This window comes from Vitis riparia, chromosome 5, assembly GCF_004353265.1.
Source record: "Vitis riparia cultivar Riparia Gloire de Montpellier isolate 1030 chromosome 5, EGFV_Vit.rip_1.0, whole genome shotgun sequence".
Classification (NCBI taxonomy): Eukaryota; Viridiplantae; Streptophyta; class Magnoliopsida; order Vitales; family Vitaceae; genus Vitis; species Vitis riparia.
In genome coordinates, this window is record NC_048435.1 from 23,672,992 (window position 1) to 23,693,539 (window position 20,548).

General features: G+C 34.1%; 2 protein-coding genes across 2 annotated transcripts; both read right to left on the reverse strand.

Annotated features, from left to right (window-relative positions):
• Positions 1-865: 865 nt before the first annotated feature.
• Positions 866-9,937, reverse strand: LOC117914618 (cysteine synthase, chloroplastic/chromoplastic-like). Its single transcript, XM_034830022.1, has 10 exons — positions 9,662-9,937; positions 7,558-7,667; positions 7,170-7,227; positions 5,482-5,745; positions 4,662-4,799; positions 4,388-4,439; positions 4,198-4,277; positions 3,005-3,064; positions 2,330-2,410; positions 866-1,246 (listed from the first exon to the last, which is right to left on the reverse strand). Exons 1-10 carry the CDS (start codon positions 9,872-9,874, stop codon positions 1,154-1,156), a joined length of 1,149 nt encoding a protein of 382 aa, XP_034685913.1. The 5' UTR covers positions 9,875-9,937; the 3' UTR covers positions 866-1,153.
• Positions 9,938-17,959: 8,022 nt separating this feature from the next.
• Positions 17,960-18,805, reverse strand: LOC117915318. Its single transcript, XM_034830869.1, has one exon. The coding sequence runs from the start codon at positions 18,803-18,805 to the stop codon at positions 17,960-17,962; it is 846 nt and encodes a 281-aa protein (XP_034686760.1).
• Positions 18,806-20,548: the final 1,743 nt, after the last annotated feature.

The window sequence follows — 20,548 nt, forward strand, 5'->3', positions numbered from 1 at the left end:
TTCTTTTGACTTATACACGGATTCACACGGATTCAATGAATGGGAAAATAGACAAACCATGAGATTCAAACTAAAAAGCAAGGCTTTTGGTTCCATTTTAATCATAGTAGACCAACAATATGTATCAATTGTTGACATGAGCTATAAGCATACCACCCCACCTCACTTTTTTGGACTTGCACATGGATCCATTAAATGAGAAAACAGACTAATGATGAAGTTCAAACTCAAAAACAAGGCTCTGGTAGACCAAGACTATATGTCAATCAGTAGTATCAACTCAAAAACATGGAACTGATGATGCTTTTCATGTTTGGAATCCACACAGTGAGTGGTTTTGGTCATGCCTAAAAAGCTAGACATAAACTATAAGAAAACTACTTGAATATATTTTTTCTTTTTCCCTCTTTGCAGAGCTAGACATAAACCAACCAACCAGTTATTCTAAAAGCTCAACTCACAACTTTCTTTGTAAGCCTAGAAGTCTAGAGTAGGGGACCTCTTAACTTTCTTTTTGCTTTTTCAGTACTTGTGTGTTTGTCCAAAAGCTAGGATTAAACAATGTGATTAACGACATGTGACGATAGTCATAGAGAAATACACAATGTGAACATATAAACCGCAAAACTAAGTGATTAGCTGGTCCCTGTAATCTAAACCAATGCCCTTTCTTACCTTTGCTTCAAGGGTTGGAGGTTGGATTCCCTCCTGGCATGGCCAATTCTGTTTGGTAAGCTAGAAAAATGAAATCAAGAAAATGGGAAGGTTGATGCTACTAACAAATGCTTAGTATGCAGTTTCAATGGGCATATTGTCCTAAAGAAGAATAGAGTTTGTTTGAAGAAAGAAAAAAACCCGAATTCTGTTGAGATATTCAAACATAAATAGCAAGTTCTCTCATTTATGGCCATGGACTCAGTTTCTTGATTTACATCAACCAACTTTAAAAAGGAAGGTACATCTTCTGGTTGTGGGATACAGTACAACATAAATTCATCCAGTCAGAGAACTGATCCAGTTTATCCATAAACAGAAGAAAAATAAGCACAAAAATGTCGATCCATCCATCCATCAATGAAATGAAATACACCCAGAGGATGAGAAAAAAAAAATGACGATGTTTCACAATAAGTAACTCAGAGAAAAAAGGACCTCAAGGCTCAGGTTGCATTTTCTCACATTCATCTCGAATTGTTTGGAAAAGAGCAGTGGAGAGGTACCGTTCACCAAAGCTTGGGAAGACAACCTGGAAGCATTCAAAATTTTTAAACAAGTTAAATGTAAGGAAATGAGAACAGAAGTCACTAAAGATTATTATTTTAAGCAAAAGATGGCATCAGTCATATCAGTTGCCATTGGTGCTAACTTGCTAAAGAGAAACAAAGACGTCAAAGAAAATTCCTATAGTTTGTTAGTGCTGATTCGAGCAATTGGCTTTTTCTATTCCTCACGTCAAGACAGTTCAAGAAGCCTGATGTTTGTGAGAAGATGGTTGTTGGAACCCACTAGAATGCTTTAACAAAGTTGCACATGATCATATACTTTTTCTTTTTCCCTCTTTGCAGAGCAAGTCAGTAGGAACCCCATCACAAAACTATGGCTGCTTTGAGCAATGCCAGTCAATCAAACGACAACAGAGGGTGAAAAACCATCCACAAGCCATTCAACACTTTGACTAATTTATAAAAAAGACAAGGTTGAACCATCTCTTCCAATAGGTTTGTTCAGAACTGCTCATCATAACTTCAAAACAGCCACTAGAAGTGTGGGGTATGGCCCAAAATGTCATACCACCCAAAAAATAAACAGTTTGGTTTGGCCCATCAGCATTATAGAGTTCTTGTTAGGTAAATTTCAACCAAAGCAGATTCAGTTAAACCTACTGTCTGTTTCATGCATAAATAAAACTACAAACACATGTTCAGACTTCAGCGGTACCTATGCACTAGATATTGGTGACATTCTAAGATCACAAGTGTTAACCTAGAAAACTCAAAAGGATCAAATTCTGAAATGGAAGATTCAGCTTTTGGAATCTAGACATGTTCAACTCGTGAATGGTTTTAAACAAGGAAATCTGGCCAGCAATTAAACCTTCCCAAATAACCAATAAGTGTTGGACTGCCCACAAATGAATAAATAAATAATAACAATAAAATAATGGTTCCATACAGGAATAAACTAATATTTGGAGTTCAGCAATGCGACTGCATGGCTTTTTCTTCATTTTTTTACGCATAATTTATATGCCAACAGGAATAATGATTCCACTCAGGAATTGGCTAAGGGAGCATTACAATTCATTGTAAAGACAAATGAAAGCACCTACCGCAATAAGCTTTCCTGCATTCTCAGGTCTTTTTCCAACCTTCATTGCAGCTGCAGCTGCTGCTCCAGAAGAAATTCCCACCTTTAAAGAAATTAGAATCCAAAGAATCCATGTAAGAGGGAGAGTATTTGTTCATACAAAAAATAAAGAATAATAGAATTTTATTGGAGGAAATCCAAAGGGAAAAGGAGAAAAAATTTAGTGAAATTTGATAACTAATATATTACGGCAACACCATGCCCCTAGTTCCCATCATTTTGATTGTGCAAACTACTCATCATCTGGACAATCCAATCAAAGATCCATCAGATGGGATAAGCGTTTTTGCTAAATTCAAATAACAAGTCATCTAAATCTCTAGTTCAATTATTCAGTTCTATATATATCTCTAGTTTTATTGTTTTGCTTTGTTATGCTGATCACAGAACAGACACATGTGGCTACCAGGGAATTCATAACTACTACATTTGCTGCTGAATATTGCCACTGAAAGTGCCAAGTCAGTTGCTAATCTCTTTTTTTTTTTTCTTTTGGCTCTATTTCTCTAGCTTCAAAATACGCTTCTATTTCCAGCTATTTTAGTGTGTGCACATGTATGCAGAATGGGATTATACATAAACACTTGACTCATTCTTTCCCTCAACTCAAATTTTATAACATTTAATCAGCACTAACCAACAAGCCTTCCTGGAGTGCTAATTGTTTTGCAGTTTCAACAGCTTCATCACTGGATATCTCTGTGAAATCAACAACTTGTTAGAACTGAGAAAAACACACGCACACATACATATAACAGGGTTAATTGCATGATATATTTTACGCTATGTACATGCAATGTCCAAGTATCCCCCACTAAATGCAAAGGCAGGCCTTGTTCCACTGGATTTCCAGATTAAATATCAGGCCAAAGAGGCATCAAAGCAATTGAGCTAAGTAATGTTGCTCAAAGATCACCATAGCAGCAAACAATACTCGAGTCTGTTCATCAATCAAACCAAAGGCAATCTACAAAAAAAAAACTGGTTTCTTTTATGTGGTGTAATTAATTTTTCTTGATACTTGATTCTTTTGGGTCACTTATGCATTGATTTACAAATTAATGAGGAAAGCAAAGTTAGGTTCCCCACAACTTTATAATTTATTTTTAAATAAGCACTTTTTAGTTTGTCTGTACTTGTTAACAAGCAAAGTTTCATAAGAAAATAACTTGTACCAATCCTTGTTGGATTCATATGAGTTTCATTCAGCAATCATAATGCAAATATATTGTGTAGAATGTCACATACAACATACATTAAACATCTTCCAAGGTGTACAGGATAATCTATGAGGCTACCACTCAGTCTAGCTTAAGCATTTTGACAACTCGCTCCATGTGAAAACAACAGAGTGTAAATGATGAGACAAAAATTAGAGTGATTGGAAAGATCCATTGATGGTCTCAACTATTGACATGGGCAATTAACGCATCTAGCAAAAGTATGCAAGAATAGTCAAATTTATGCATGTGCTAGGGATATGAGCATATCTAATCTGATCAAATGGGATATATTATGATACATAACTTTCAAATTAGTTCATGGGAGTAGCACCAATGTATCAGACAATGCTAAGATCAAGATCTCGATTAGGCTTCAAAACTCAACAAGCTACAACCATTATGATTATTACACATAGATGCAGGATTAGAAAAACCCTATGATAATAAATTCAAATGGAAAAAAAAAAAATAGGTTTTATAAAGGCCGAGTGACTAGGAATTCAAACTAGGATAGTTTCCAAAGATACGCGGAGGCTCAAACTTCAATGACACAGTAAGACAAAAGGGAACAAAACAATAAATTATAAGGAGGAAACAAGACTTAGACCTCTATGACTTCATCGACCACATCCTGATCCAAATTTGAGGGTACAAAACCAGCTCCAATTCCCTGAATCTTGTGAGGACCTGCATTTTAAAGGGTTGATAAAAATTACTGAAACTTAAAATGAATAAAGACTTAAAGGAACATTATCTTAAAACTGAAATGGGGCAAGAAAGTTTGTCTTTTATCATACCAGGCTTTCCACCGGAAAGAATGTTGCTCTCTAAAGGTTCCACACCAATAACCTAATATATCACAAAGTCAGAAAACCCAAATTCAAATGAAAAGAAATGTCAAAAGATGCAAACCATTCTTTATAAAACATTTTCCCTGCAAGACAAAACCCTCAATACTTGGATTTGCTTATATGGGAATGTTATTTCAGACTTTGGTCTGTAAGTAGCTGGCATGAACATGGGGACAAATATCATGCATAGTTTAGCCATTGTTAATAGGAAAACAGTTACCTTGATGTTAGGGTTTTGTTTTTTAAGGAACTTCCCAACCCCAGAAATGGTTCCACCGGTTCCAATCCCGGCAATAAAAATATCCACCTTGCCTCTTGTATCTTCCCAGATCTCTGGACCAGTTGTTTGATAGTGTACCTGCATGAATACTTTTAATTTAAATCCAAATCCATTAACCTAAAAACGCTCTCTTCTCCTAACTATACCCACTACAGAATTAAAAATTGGGAAAAGAAAAAACATTGTCACCGTGCAACCTTGTCTCGGGTCATAATCACATGACCACATAGGAGATTCCTAGGCCAAAACTTTTTCCTAACAGGTTGGTCGTCATTTAAAACAAAGAAAAATTTTAGGAAAAATGTTGAAAAATCAGATCTAAATTAAGGCATCTCTAAGCAACACCCTCCAGACAAAGGGTTAAACTCATGCATTTCTATGGAGCCATCATCTACAATGTGATTTTCCTGCATTCCTGAGGTATCATGTTTACTTTTCTCTTCCTTCGAAGAAAATGTTGTACCATTGTACTTCCTCTACTGAATATTCAATTTCAAATAGAAAACAATTTCCTTTCATAAGATACAATCTCAAAATGCGTAAACTACAGCATTGCAGGAAAAATATTCACCATTTCACATACTTGAGGTCAGACATGGTTCCCTGCATCGTTGACAAGAGTATTGTTGTCTTTTTCAGTTGGTATATACCAAACCACATCCACAAGGTTGCAACAGAAAACAACTTTGACTGAATAGAACTCAAACCTACAATAAACCTAGGAGGGACAATATAGGAGTACAGAATCGTCACCACAAACCTTAGGATTTGCTGGATTGTCAAATTGCTGAAGTATGTAAGCATTTGGTGTGCTCTTCAAAATCTCTTCAGCTTTTTGAACAGCTCCTTTCATGCCCTTAGCTGGATCAGTTAAAACAAGTTCAGCTCCAAATGCTTTTAAGAGAACCCTTCTTTCCATACTCATTGATGCTGGCATTGTCAATATGAGTTTATATCCTTTTGAAGCAGCTATAAATGCGAGACCAATGCCCGTGTTTCCACTTGTAGGTTCCACCAGAGTACTCTAGAAAATACAGAAGAGGAAGAAGCTCTGTCAGCATGACCAACAGACTATACAAAAATAACTACATGAACTTGTATTTTCAAGGGCCAGTCCACAAGAATTAAATCAACAAAACCAATCAAAACAGAGATGTATAAAGGTCAAGTATTATAATACCAATCTAAAAAAAGAACCATAAATTTTAATGAAAACAATGAAAAAAATACAGAAACCTGCTCAAGTATTATAATACCAGATAGATTTGAAGTGTCTAATTAACAACTAGATGGTTTAGTACACCATCAATATTAGAAACTAGGCCAAGCTTTAGTTTCTACAACAGGTCACTTCTGTGTCTTCAACTTCAAATTGTGCACAAGGAACCATATCATCAGCCAAACCCATTTAACTCATGTGAAACTACTAGCAATGTCTGGGCCATCACTTCACATATTATATAATTTGTAAGTAGAAATTGTTTAGAGAATAGTTAAAAAGCTAGCTGCAAACCAGGAATGAAGAAATATACGAAGATAATTAGTATCAGAAAACAATTATTAAGGCCAAGGAGCATGCAATTTATGATAAAGAGCATGTATTTGGGACTACCATTCTGCAACAAGATAAAGCTCGTATCCTACCCTTGATTGATGCCAGCACCCAAAATCAAGGCCAGAAGATACATCACACATCAAAGATGCTGATTAGGATGTAACCTGGCAGAAAAACATTACAGTAGCAACATTTTGATCTGCACTAGGCCTTCTTAAGTAGAAAAAAAGTCCTATCCAATAGTTTTAATGCACCAGTAAAGTTTAAATTTTTTTTTTTTTTGATAATTAAGAAACGCAAAACGCGCATATGAGTACACAGGCCGTATACAAGGAGAATCAAACAAAAACAAAAAAGAGGGTACAAAAAAGTACTCCTCCCTCACCCACAACCCAACCAATCTATGAAATCAACCAAGTGTGAATATCCTCCATCTATATACACCCTAAGCCAGACAAAGAAATTGTTAAGAAAAATATTTTTTAGCCGTTGATCTAACAATTCCTCACAATCAAAGTATCTCTTATTTCTTTCCTTCCAAATCATCCAAAAAATACAAGGAGCAGCTCTCCAAGCCTTAATACGTCTTCTATCTGCAAAAGAACCATGTCACCTTGGGAGAGTCTCCCTAACCAACTCAGATATAACCCACCGAATACCAAAAATGGAGAACACCAGCTGCCATAAAAGTCTTGCCTTATTCCAATGGAGATCACCATGCACCAGTAAGGTTTAAATTAACATGGCTGTCCAATGGAACAGCTACCTTTTTCCAAAAGAATATTCCAAAATTTGAGACAAAACTTCTAAAAGTGGCACAATGTGAAGGCATTGAATATATCAACTTCACAGTACACAATAAAGGTACATGGTTATTTCTACCATTTGTTTACCTTTCCGGGTGTTATAGCTCCTCTCTGTTCAGCATCAGCTATCATACTGTAACCGATCCTGGAACCAAATATCAGAAAAGTTGATGAGGACATTAAACATCTCATTCAAGCTGCATCCAGCCATTTTTGGCACAAAAATAAAAACATTAGTTTAAAATATGCACATTTCATATGGATCTGAAATATCTATGCCTCACTTCAACATCTTGTTTCTGAGCTACAGATTTGAAATCTGGGGTACTGGGTTCCTTAATCAGTATGAACTAAAAATTTGGCCCATAGAATGCATAGAACCAGCTCCTACATGGAACCTACTTCAGAGATTGCATCTGCCAGAACCCAGCATGATGAGCTGATTATGGACAAACTGATACGAGAACTTCCTCACCTGTCCTTGACACTGCAACAGGGCTCCATGATCTCCAGCTTGGCAGCAATGTTTGCAACGGACCCCTTTACAATATTATTCAGGTACACCATCGGTGTTTTCCCTATAAGCTGTGTCACAGAGCAACCAATAAAATAAGTAAACCAGAAATTTAAATATGTTTTGTCGAGTAACAGAATATCAACAGCAAACAAAAGGCATGGAGATAAAAAGAAAAGCAACAAATGCAGCTTTGATCCCTAACAGGCCATGGTTCTTGGTGACATGGCAAATTAAGAGAATGTGGATCGAATCCTGGCTCATGACCAAAAAATAAACCCACTGCCCCTCCTTTTCAATCAAGCTCGGAAATCTGGGTGGGTTGGCTGACCATGCTTTCAGAATGTAACCTAATATCTTAATTTAGTTGACAGCAACTCTTTATTACCTTAGATGATGTGAATCACAAAAACTCAGAGACCAAGTTTCAACATATTCCCGTGCCAAGAACATGAATATATAACATTCTACAATATGCAAGACTAATTATATAAATTATAGGATATCATAATTGCTACAAAACATCCTCTGATTTTGAAATTTGCCCCTTTAACATCAAATTTCTGAAAAATATTTTGCATTAACTGAGTGGTACCACTAGATAGAGTTTTACCCAACTGTTTAAAAGTTCAAGGTCCAGCTTGTCATTATAATTGAACCCCATACATTGCTATAGTCAGTGCATGAGTTGACCTCAGCAACAAATATAGGAATAGCAACAGGACTGTTGAAATGCGTAAAATAAAACTATTATAATTTCATATTTTCAGCTTCTAAATGTAAAACTTTTGAAATTCAAGTAATCACTATCAAATTCCCTAGTAAGAAAAATAACTTGTTTCTCAATTTTGATGAATTATTCAAAAAATAAGAGGTTCAACCCCTCACTTGAGCCTGCATCAAGAATTCGAATGAAGTAGTACAAAATCAAATACCTCTGTGTATAAGAAGATCTTAATATTTATCCATCCATTAATTGAAACCCAAAAGTTGACATAAGAACCAACCTTATCAACAACTTGTATAATTTGCAAAAGGATGAAGATTGTCAAATTCCTATGTCATACAAATTCTGGCAACATCACACTCAATCAGACATGGTCAAATTTCAAGTACATAAGAAGAATCCAATCAGTAATTCCCATAAACTATTCTAAGAAAAACACTCAACTTTTTCCCCTCATAAAAATCTTCATCCAAAAAGGACAAAAAAAAAAATCAAGAAAAACAACAATAAAGACAACTTGATATTTTCTACAACTGATCCTGAAAATCAGTTCGATTTCACCATCATCCACAGACAACAAAAATTTCAAAATCCACCAATGCACACTGAAATTCCCAAGGTAAAAAAATTGACTCAGTTTCTAAAAACACTGGAAAGCATTCACCTGAGTAGTAACGTATTCACCAATGTTGAGAACTTCAATATCAGTTTGTAAGAAAAAGGATACAATTAGTAATTCCCATAAACCATTCCAATAAAACTGGTTGTTTATCACCTGATTAATACATCTTCATCCAAGAAAGAAAACCAAACCAAGAAGTCAAACTTGACAACTCCACAAGCTATTAAAAAAAACACCTCAATTTCACCTATGGCAAAATTGACTATAAATCTCAAAATTAACAAATCCACACTCAAATTCTCAAGAAAACAAAAACGCCCAACTTCGTAAATTTTTTAAAACTTTCACCTGAGTGACATCTTCTATAATGTTGGGACCTTCAATATCAATGAGGTTATAACCCAAAGAATTCTAGTAAAATCGACCAAATTAAGAATTCCCAGAAACCATTCTAAGAGCACTCAATTCAATATCTGTTTGTTATAACCCACAGAATTCTAGGAAAAACGACCCAATTAGGAATTCCCAGAAACTATTCTCAGAGCACTCAATTATTTCACCTGATCAACATAAACAATAACAGCAGCAAAAACCATCTTGATAAAACCAAAAATTACCCCCCAAAATAAAAATCCCAGTTCAAAATTGGCAAATCCCCACTCAAATTCCCAAGAAAACAAAAACGACCCAATTCATAGAACCCCGAAACCACTCACCTGAGTGACATCTTCAGCAATGTTGAGGCCTTCAACGTCGGTTTGGGGTTTAACAGACACTGCCTTACACACAACTGAGAAAGAGACCTTCCCACGCTGATTGTTCTTCAAATTCAGAGATAACGGGTTGACCCGCAACTGTTGGCTGACCCGACTTCCTGTACGAACCTTGGAGTTGCAGAAATTGGTCGACGGATTGATCAGAGAAGCCATTGACTTGTGGGGTGCTGAGGGAGAAACACAGCACCGTACACAGGAGCCACAAATCAATTTTTTTTTTCTTTTCGTTATCCGGGGCTATTTCTAGAAGAAAAAATGATTAATTGCAGCCCCTCTGTACCTGGACGCATTATTGGTCCATGTAGCATTAAACACAACGAAATCAATAAAAATAAATCGAACAAATTAATTTAATTTTCAATAATTATAAATTTTGATTTTTCAAACTTTTAAAAAATTTTGATTTTATCCATTCAATTTTCAGTTTTCTTGGGATCCGATATTCTATAATCTTTTTATTTTTCATTTCTTGTGATTGATAATTATTATTAATATTTAATGATTTTTTATTTATTATTATATATTTTATTGTATATTCTATTAAATTAATTTATTATTATTAAAGTTTAAATTAATTTTTAAATATATTAATTATATTTTAAGTTAAAAATTTTAAAACTCAAGTGGGTTTTAATTTTCAAATTTTTAATTACTTTTAAGGCTGAATTACCTTGTATTTTTCTTATAATGTAAATCAAATCAAATTCATATTAAACCTAGGTCGTTTCAAATTTGGGGTGATCTCAACCCATTTATAAATCAAATTAAATAAAAATAATTTAATTTAATTTTTTTTCCCATTTTTCCTTCTTTAAATATATATATATATATATATAGATATACACATATATAAGTTTAATTTATAATAAAATATAAAAATTAATTAACTAATAGATTATATTTACTTTAATATAATTGGAATTTTAATTTCTTTTAGTCATGTCCATCTCAATGGGTTTTAAATCCAAATAAGGATTTCTTTATAGCATGTTTACCAAATCTTAAGGAAAATAAATCAAATAGGAAAAAAAAACCATTATTTTTTAGAAAAACTTTCTATTTTCTAAAAAAAAAAAATTAAAAAAATACAATTAAAAACTGTTTTTTATTTTTTGTTCTTAAGAATGGAAAATAAAATGTTTTTAGAGAATATCTTAAATAATATATTTTTTAAAAACATCTTTTAGTTCTTTTATATTGTTTCATTTTTTTTATTTGTTTCTTTGTATTTACAAAAGAAAAAAAAAGAGTATTTAACTGTAATACATTCACAAAAAAAATTCTTTTACAACAAAGAATTTATTAAGAAAAATTATTATGCTTAACACAAAGTGAGAAAAATAAATAATAGTAACTTGGTCACATGCATCTTTCCATTATACCCATAATGGTGGACCATACTATTGTTGTCCATAATCGAAAGGAGTATTTGCCTATTTATATAACAAATCGGGTATTGTATTCCAATCTTTTTTACTTTATTTTACTTTCATTACTTTCTCCTTTCCCTTGTCATTATTTTATAGTCAAGACTACTTTTTTAACAACTAGCTTAGTGAAATCTTCTATTTCATATACCAAAAAATGAATGATCTGTCAAGTTCAGGATTGATCATTAATAATGGATTACATTACATCAATATCAATCTATTTTATTATTATTATTATTATTATTATTATTATTATTATTATATATACTTCATAGGGTTCTAATATAAAAACTCTTTGTTTAGAAGAATTGACATTTGTTTTGTTTTTGGTAATTTTATGATAAAATCAAATAAATAAAGATTTTGCTCATTTTGTTCTCAATTTAAGATTGAGTCTCAAACAAGAGTTATAAGTTTTTAAATATTAAACTAAAGTTATTGAATGAAGTTTTTGAAGCTCTAATAGAATTGACATTTGTTTTGTTTTTGGTAATTTTATGAGAAAATTAAATAATAAAAAATTGCTCATTTTGTTCTCAATTTAAGATTATGAGTCTCAAACAAGAGTTATAAGTTTTTAAATATTAAACAAAAGTTGTTGAATGAAGTTTCAAAAGCTCTAATACTCAATTTATTCATTGAAATTAAAAAATGAGTATCTAAAAAAAACATTCAAAGCCTTTGGAAACAAATAGTAAAAAAGAGAGACTATGAATACTAACAAATTGAACGGAGTTATCTTCATAGAATAGAACAAAATTATTATGTGCTTCTTATTCAAATATAAGCAAAATAGAAATGTGCATGAAACCTTTTGTCTTACCATCTTCAAGTTTGGAGATAACTTACTTTATTAAGGACGTTGTTTTTTAATATTATACCATACAACCTTATGTTAATTTATTATTGTTGTACTTTTCTCTAAATGGTTTATTAATATTTTGAAGTTATTTTTATATACCTAATTTGAGTGATAGGTTTGACCATTGGAGCGTTTTTGGTTCGAACTTTCATCCACTATAAAGCTGAAAAGAAATTTAATTAGCTCGAAGGTTTGGAATTTTTTTTTCCCTATAATTTAACTTAAATAAATGTATATTTAGTCCAAAAATTCTTCAAATCAAACTAAAGAAATGTTGAGTTAATTTCAATTTAAGTCCAAACCAAGATTTTGTGAAAATAATTTTATTAAACTTAATAAAAGCTTCATATTATAAGAAATTAAATGGTCTCATTTTACACTTACCCGAGAATATGGGATTTAACATATTGAGATCAAATTTTGATTTATAATAATATTAATATGTCATTTTGTAAATTATAAGTATATCAATTTTATATTTTAATATAGATAATATAATTATTGAAAAATATATAAATTTTTAATAATAATTTGAACAATTCTTTTATATATAATTTTTTTTTCATTCTCATAAAATGGGAAATTCCTTATTTAAGACAAAAAGGAAAGAAAATATTTATATATTATTTTCTTTGTAATAATTATTATTGTTATTGGGGCTTTAAACCTGAGAGGTTTGTAATAATAGTATTAGAGTCTATCCCTGATCTTAGTGTGAGGTTTGTTTGGTCTCATAAGGGTGTTTGTCTGTTTGGCCCTACAATCCCGTGGGACACAACAAGGACGTTGTGTCTGCATGGGGGGTGTTTGTGACATCTCACATCGGATAGAGGGAAAATTCATAGCGCTATATAAGTATGGACTCCTCGTAACTCTGTAAACGCGTTTTAAAGTCATAAGGGTCTATTTGGGTTTAAAGCGGACAATATCTACACAGTTGGGAATGGGTCATTACAAATAGTATCAGAGTTTATCTCCGACCTCGGCGTGGAGGTTTGTTTGGCCCCTTAGAGGTGTTTGTTTGTTTGACTTTGCAATCCTATGGGACACAACGAGGACATTATGTCTGCATAAGAGGGTGTTTGTGACATCCCACATCGGATAGGGAAGAAAGTTCCTAATGCTATATAAGTATGGACTTCTCTTAACCTTGTGGACGCGTTTTAAAGTTATGAGGGCTCATTTGGGTCCAAAGAAAACAATATCTACACAGTTGGAAGCAGGTCGTTACATTTGCAATGCTTTGGTAATCTTATTTTCATTTTTTGTGTTCAACTTACTTACATGGCACGTGAGCATCTATAATGTATAAAATTATGGATTATTTGATTATTATTAGAGTTTGGTGATCTAAATTCTATCTAGACCTGAAAAATGAATCTACTTTATTCATTAGTTTAATTTTATTTTTTTACCATTTTTTGAAATATTTTTCCATGGTGGTTTTTTCCTTACACTAAAAAAATTTATCATTTCCAAGTTTTGCATCTTATTCTTTTATCTCTTTCTAAATTCTCGTTACTCGTTTTTTTCACAAGGAAAAACCATAATCTTACCTATTTACCATATGCAGTCATTGTCCTTCCGGGAGAACCAAAAAAGGCATGACGACCAAAGAAAATGAGAGTTCAAGGAATGAGAAGAATTTTGAGGCCAAATTAATTTATAGACATCTTACCCCACCTGATGTGCCATCCCATGGACTCGCGGCAACCCCAACCCCTATAAATGGACTACTTCAAATTTAAACCCATCACCTTACATCTCTCTATAGATCTTCATCATCTATATTAACTCTGTTTCTATCCCAGAAAGTAGGTCATAAAAGAAATTAATGGCCTCCACAAACGCATATGTTGTCTTCTCTTCTAATCTTCCTTTCCAATTTGTTTAATTGCATGTATATATTGCTTGCCTTCGTGTGTTGTTTTTTGAGTTTTTGAATTCTTCAAGATTCATGGGATAAATTGTTGGAATTTTTATGTGTGGACTTACATAATCAATTTGATAATATCATAAATCAGTGTTAATTTAATTTTTGCAATGTGGTCCATAATGGGACTGGACACATATTGTTGCTTGATTTTTTATAAGCTCACTCTAATTCACTTGACTAACCCATTAAGTCAAGTGGTCCAAATAAAGTGTGTGCGCGTGCAGTGCTCTCCAAGAGAAGAAAAGAGGATGCTCTTCCAAATGCACACACATCTCTTTCTATTTTCCCGCTAGAATCACGTTTGGTCTTAAAGACCCACTTACACCCAACTGGTTTACAACCATGTGACAATTCAACCAAGTCCCAAACACTATTCATATACATAGAATTCATTTCATCATCCATGGCTTTTTTCCAAGAAGTGAATTGAGGACAATGAATTGCTTCTTGATAAGTGATTAGATCAAAAGCATCATAACCATCATACTCATGCTCCTACAAATAAACCATATAATCATCTGAAATAGCCGGCCTACGAACTTGATTCGTTCCCAATTGGTGTCTCAACTGATTCATGTCCAGCTGATGTCCCTTGATTGTGGTCCTCAGAAGGGAGTAATCAACAAAATTTATAACCTATTACACCATGTACTAGGATAGCCTTAGCTAGCATAGCATAGTGGTTCTAGGGTCGTTCACTAGGATGAGTTTTCACTTCACAATTGATATCAATTCAAAGCTGAATTGGTGCTTTTTCATTTCAAGGTTAGCTTTAAAAGAAAACATAAAGATGTTTGAGTGAAAAAGGTTTGGTTTTAAACTAACCAAAAATAGTAACTGATTTTACTTACAAAGAAAAATGTTTCTTAGAGTTTAGATCACTAGGCTTAGATTCCTTGTACAAAAAGGGAGTTCTGGTCACTTGTTTCTTTTCCTCGCATTAGAGAATTAACATATAGTTAATTCTCTAACCGGTGTGGTACAGATGCTTCCCCTTAATGGGTTCAAACACTAAATCTCTCTCACTGATTCATCTTGCAATGACTCATGCCTCTCACCTAGCATTTGCCATTCAAGGTGATCCTTAACCTTGGATTACCCGTCAAAAGCTCGCAAGAGATAACTAATAGATGTCTCCTTGGAGTCTAAAAGCTTACCAAGTGTTGGCTATTCTAGAAAATCCTACATTCAAACCACCTCCCAAAGGCTCGCAAGAGGTAAACTAGTGCATCTCAATGGATGGAGATCACTTGTCTTACCAAGTGTTGGCCCAGGTGATTTAAAGGCGTTTTAAGTTAACTAAAAAGATAAAAACCATTAACGGGTCACACTTTCTCTTCATTAAAAACTAAAACAACAAAACTTCCAATTTATGCATGTGGAAACTTACCCGGCTTTCTCCACTCTAAGAGACAAAGAGCCTAGCCACTCATCCTCTGAGGAAAAATCCTCAGAGTTTGATTGGCTAGAAATAAAAATAACGAGAAAACAAAAATATGAAGGAAAAACAGAGCAAGTGCTCTGTAAAATATATTTCTTCCTTCCACCGATTACATCATGATATATGAGAACAAGCTCCCGAGAGATTGATTTATATTGATAAAGAAAATTACAAACTATATATAAGAGGTTATTCACTCCTTTGTTCTTACTTAAAGACTAAGGAATCCTATAATAGGTGGGTTACAAGGAGAGTTTGGGGATTTAAACATCAAATATCTAAAGCAAAAAATCTCAAAATGTCGGTCGCAAATATCGGGAAGCTTCAGGAGAAATTTCGTTGCACTGTGCAAAATGGCTGCGAAATTTTCGCAGCAAAAGGACAACATTTTCGCAGCAAAAGGGTGATTTCGCAGCAGTGCAAAATTTTCCTTCAACTTGGAGTGATCGACTTCCAATGGCTGTAACTCCTTCATTTCAACTCCGAATCGCATACCATTTGAAGCATTGGATTGTTGACTTCCTGAGCTTCGAAACGACATATAGCATGCATAAATTGAACTCCAGGAAGTGCTCCAAAAGTGGCTGACATGACTGTCATCAAGAATGCTTCATGGCAGATTTCTCTTTGCTTCCCCTCCTTGCATTCCAGATTTGCTTCAAGGACTTTAAAGCTTCAATACTTTGGTTTTTCATGTTTCTGAGCTTTCCATTGCTTTGCCATGGATTCCAAAGAACTCTCCTCAATCTCGGATTGCTTTGGTGATCGAAAAGCTATCAAAACACCAAAACTTAACACAATTTGATTAGAATTGATTGCAAGGGTCCTTAATATGTTAATTGGGTTAAAAGGTAATAACTACTACTCAAAAGTGTTTAAAAGAGTTAATTACAAGCTATCAAATAGCACTTTTTGAGTAGTAATCAGAACCCTCAGTGATCTTCTCAAAGGAACCTCATTAACAACAGTATCATCTACAGGAAGGCCAGATTCCACTTGATCACCATGCTCCCCTTGATTAGTGGCTGACTGTTGGACAATAGGAACATCCACATTTGGAACATGAGATGTAGGAAAATGAATCACAACATGCTCTTCTCCAAAAGGTATCTTACGAGGCACAAAATTTGGATCAGCATTGACTTCATCCTCAAAATATACAGCCTTGTCTGACTCAATGATCCTGATGGTATGAGATGGACAATAAAATCACGAACCCCTTGATCCAATGCAATAGCCAACAAAGAAACCACTAATGGTTTTAGGATCAAGTTTCTTTGACTGTGGGTTATAGGGCCTAACCTCAGCCTTACATCCCCAAACATGGAAATGGTGAAGGCTGGGTTTCTTTCCTGACCATAGCTCATAAGGTGTCTTAGGCACAGACTTACTGGGCACTTGATTCAAAATATATGCCGCAGTCCTTAAGGCTTCACCCCACATAAATTTTGGTAAAGAGGAATTGGACAACATGCACCTCACAATATCTAACAATGTGCGATTCCTCCTTTCTGCAACCCCATTCTGTTGAGAAGTGTCTGGCATTGTATATCTCGCATCAATGCCGCATTCCAACAGAAACTTAGTGAATGGTCCAAGATTCCATCTAGTCTCATCCTATCTCCCATAATACTCACCACCTCTATCAAACTTCACAGCTTTAATGGGCTTTCCCAACTGCAACTCCACCTTAGCCTTAAAGGCTTTAAACACATTCAGGGAGTCAGATTTCTCATGGATTAGTTCAACATAACCAAATCTAGAGAAATCATCAATAAAAGTGATGAAATATTTATAACCCCTTAAAGCAGTTGGTGTCAAATGACCACATATATCTGTGTGGATCAAGTCTAAAGTACTTCCACACCTATCAATCTTTTCCTTTCTGGTCTTTGATGTCATCTTTCCCTTTAAGCAAACAACACAAGTTTCGAAGTCTGAAAAATCAAGATTAGAAAGCACACCATCTTTAACCAATCTCTCTAATCTTTGCCTAGAAATATGACCTAGGCGTTTGTGTCATAACATGGAAGAACTCAAATTCATTCTAGCACGCTTGCAACCAACAACAAAATTAATAGAAGATGAATCACATAATGAACCATAATACAAACTGAGACTATAAAGATTTCCAAACAAAACACCATTGCCAATTAAGATTGAGTTGCTAAAAATATCCACTTTTCCACCTCCAAAGTGAAAAGAATAACCATGTCTATCCAAAGAAGATACAGAAATCAGATTCCTCCGAAGTGAGGGTATGAAAGCCACATTGTGTAACAACAAAAAAAATTATGTGATCAACTTTAGCTTTATCATGCCAAAAAATTCCACTTTCACTTTGCTTCCGTCACCCATATACACACATTCTTCATGCTTTGACGGCCTCTTTTTGTTTGTCATCTCCTGCAAAGAATTAATGACATGAATAGTGGCACCAGTATCTAACCACCAAGAATTGGCATGACCATCAACAATATTTGTCTCAATCATGTTTGCATTCAAATTAACCACAACCACAATTTCACATTTCTTTTTCTTCTCTAGCCAATTTTTAAATTTGAAGCAATCAGCCTGCTTGTGGCCAATCTTGTGGCAAAAGTTGCACTTCCCTTGAATTTCTCACTCTTTGCAGCATTAGAAGAAGCAGATGCATTGGAGGTTCCTTTATTTGAATTCCCTTTCCTCTTGAACTGCTTAAAGCCTCCAAAATTCTTGTGTGGAGGTTTTTCTTCATATTACTGACTTGATCAGTTACAAGAGCAAGGGAGTGAGTCTCATTTTTCTTCAGTGAGACTTCATGTTGCACTACAATGGACATCAACTCCTCCAGAGTCCACTCTTCCTTCAAGGTATTGTAAGTCAACTTCACTGCATCAAAGGAAACAGGAAGAGACTCAAGTATCAACCATTTCAGAAAATTTTCACCCAACTCCACTTTCATCTCATTTGCCTTGTTGAAGTAGTGCTTTAGCTTGATGATATGATCTCTAACCCCACTAACTCCATCATATACAGTAGTTGTGAGAAGCTTCAAATGAGTTGTCATTTCTGCCTTATCAATCTTGGTATAATTGGCTTTCACATATTCCAAGAAGTTTTTGGCCCTTTCCATCTTTGGCACGCATTCTTTGATAGATTTATCCATAATGTATTTCATCACCATCAAACAACTCCTGTTGGAGTACTCCCATCTTTCATAAAATAATCTTTCATCTGCAAAGCTCACATCAGTGGGCTTACTTGGCTCATCAACCCTCAAAGCTAAGTCTAGATTTTGCAGAGTCATATGCACGTTGAAAGACTCGAACCATTCTTCAAAATTATTTCCAGTAAGAGGTTTGATGGCAGACAATTGCAGAGAAATACCAGGATTGCTGGTAGATGGAAAATAGCAAAATTCAACAATATGCATGTTATTACAATATCATGCATTTGCTAGTTTCCATAATTTCTCAATTTAGCAATAGCTTGGAATTTTGAAAATTACACGGCGGTAAGGACAACTAATTAAATATTACAACCAAGATGTGCTGATTTTATTACCAAAAGGGCAAAGAAAATTAGTACGGTTCATAATATACAATTAATTTCCTTCACCAATCTAAGCATCCTACTAAGTATTATTATCATCGATAAGACAATTACAATACCCGTATGGATCTTAGTAATCACAATAATAAAGCAACTAAATATGGGAGTTAGATTATCTCAGCAAAGACAATTTGACACATATAGGGTCACGATAGGCAACCACATATATGTTCACTATTGTCATGATAAACTGAAATATTTAATTTGCGCAACTTGACACACTTGGAATTGCGATAGGCAATCACACAAGTGTTATTTATTGCCATAATAAATTTAAATAGTTAACAAAATTGACCTTGGACAACATTATTGGTATAAAATAAAAATTATACCATAAAAACAATAATTATAATAATTGTCCCAATAAAGTCAATTTTAACAAATGCATAACAATTCTAACATATGCATAATCAATCTAAGAATACCAAGGCAAACAAAACAAAACAAAAAAAAATTGTTTTTTTATGACGTCATGATGACGTCAACAGGGCCCTGTTCATCTTCTCCTCCAGCTGAACATGGCCTGATTCTGGAGAAGAAAAAAAAAATCCGCCCAAAATTTTGCGCATTTTTTGGCAAAAATACTTATTTCCATCCTCAAACATCAATCCTTCAATCCAAACCCAAAAAAATGCACAAAAAACGCATAATAGCAAGAACCAAACAAGCCCTAATTTTCGAAATATCATCAAATGAGCTCCAAAAATCACAAAAATTGATGGGTTTTGCTCCAAACAATATTCTCTACAAGTCTCCAACCTCAATCGGGCTTGAAAACCAATAATTAACACCAAACGAAAAAAAAACCCTAAAAAATGGCTTCCATAACCAGAAAACGAGAAATAAAAAAAATTAACCCAAAATTGCAGCTCAAATGTCATGCTTGCTCTGATACCAAAAAAAAGAGAATTGAAATAGCATAGGATCACATGTTAACATTTAAGCATGCATTTAATAGCAAAAAAAGAACCAGTTACCTTGGTTTATGCCATAGGAAGCCATTTCTTCCTCCTCTGATATCCAATAAGCTGCTCCAGGTACGTGATGGTACGAGAATTAGGGATCAATGAGCTCTTCCCTTGCCTCCCAAAAATTCAGTCCAAACTGCAAGTGTGTGTGCGTGCAGTGCTCACACACACTTGCACTTTGGACTGAATTTTTGAGAGGCAAGGAAAAAGTACATTGATCCCTAATTCTCGTACCATCACGCACCTTGAGCAGCTTATTGGATATCAAAGGAGGAAGAAATGGCTTCCCATGGCATAAACCAAAGTAATCAGTTCTTTTTTTGCTATTAAATGCATACTTAAATGTTAACATGTGATCCTATGTTATTTCAATTCTCTTCATAAATGTCCTAATTAATTTGAATAAATGAAATCAAAATTATCAGAGGATGTAATATTAATTTAATTTCAATAGCAAACATGCAATGGTATTTTGTGTACAATCACTCCCGAGTGGTCTTGCTTTGTTTCTATGAGGAATCGGGTTGTAATTATTCAAATCATTTTGGTTCTTCCGTTTGGGATTGTTCGGTACAAATTGATAGGAACATCCGGAA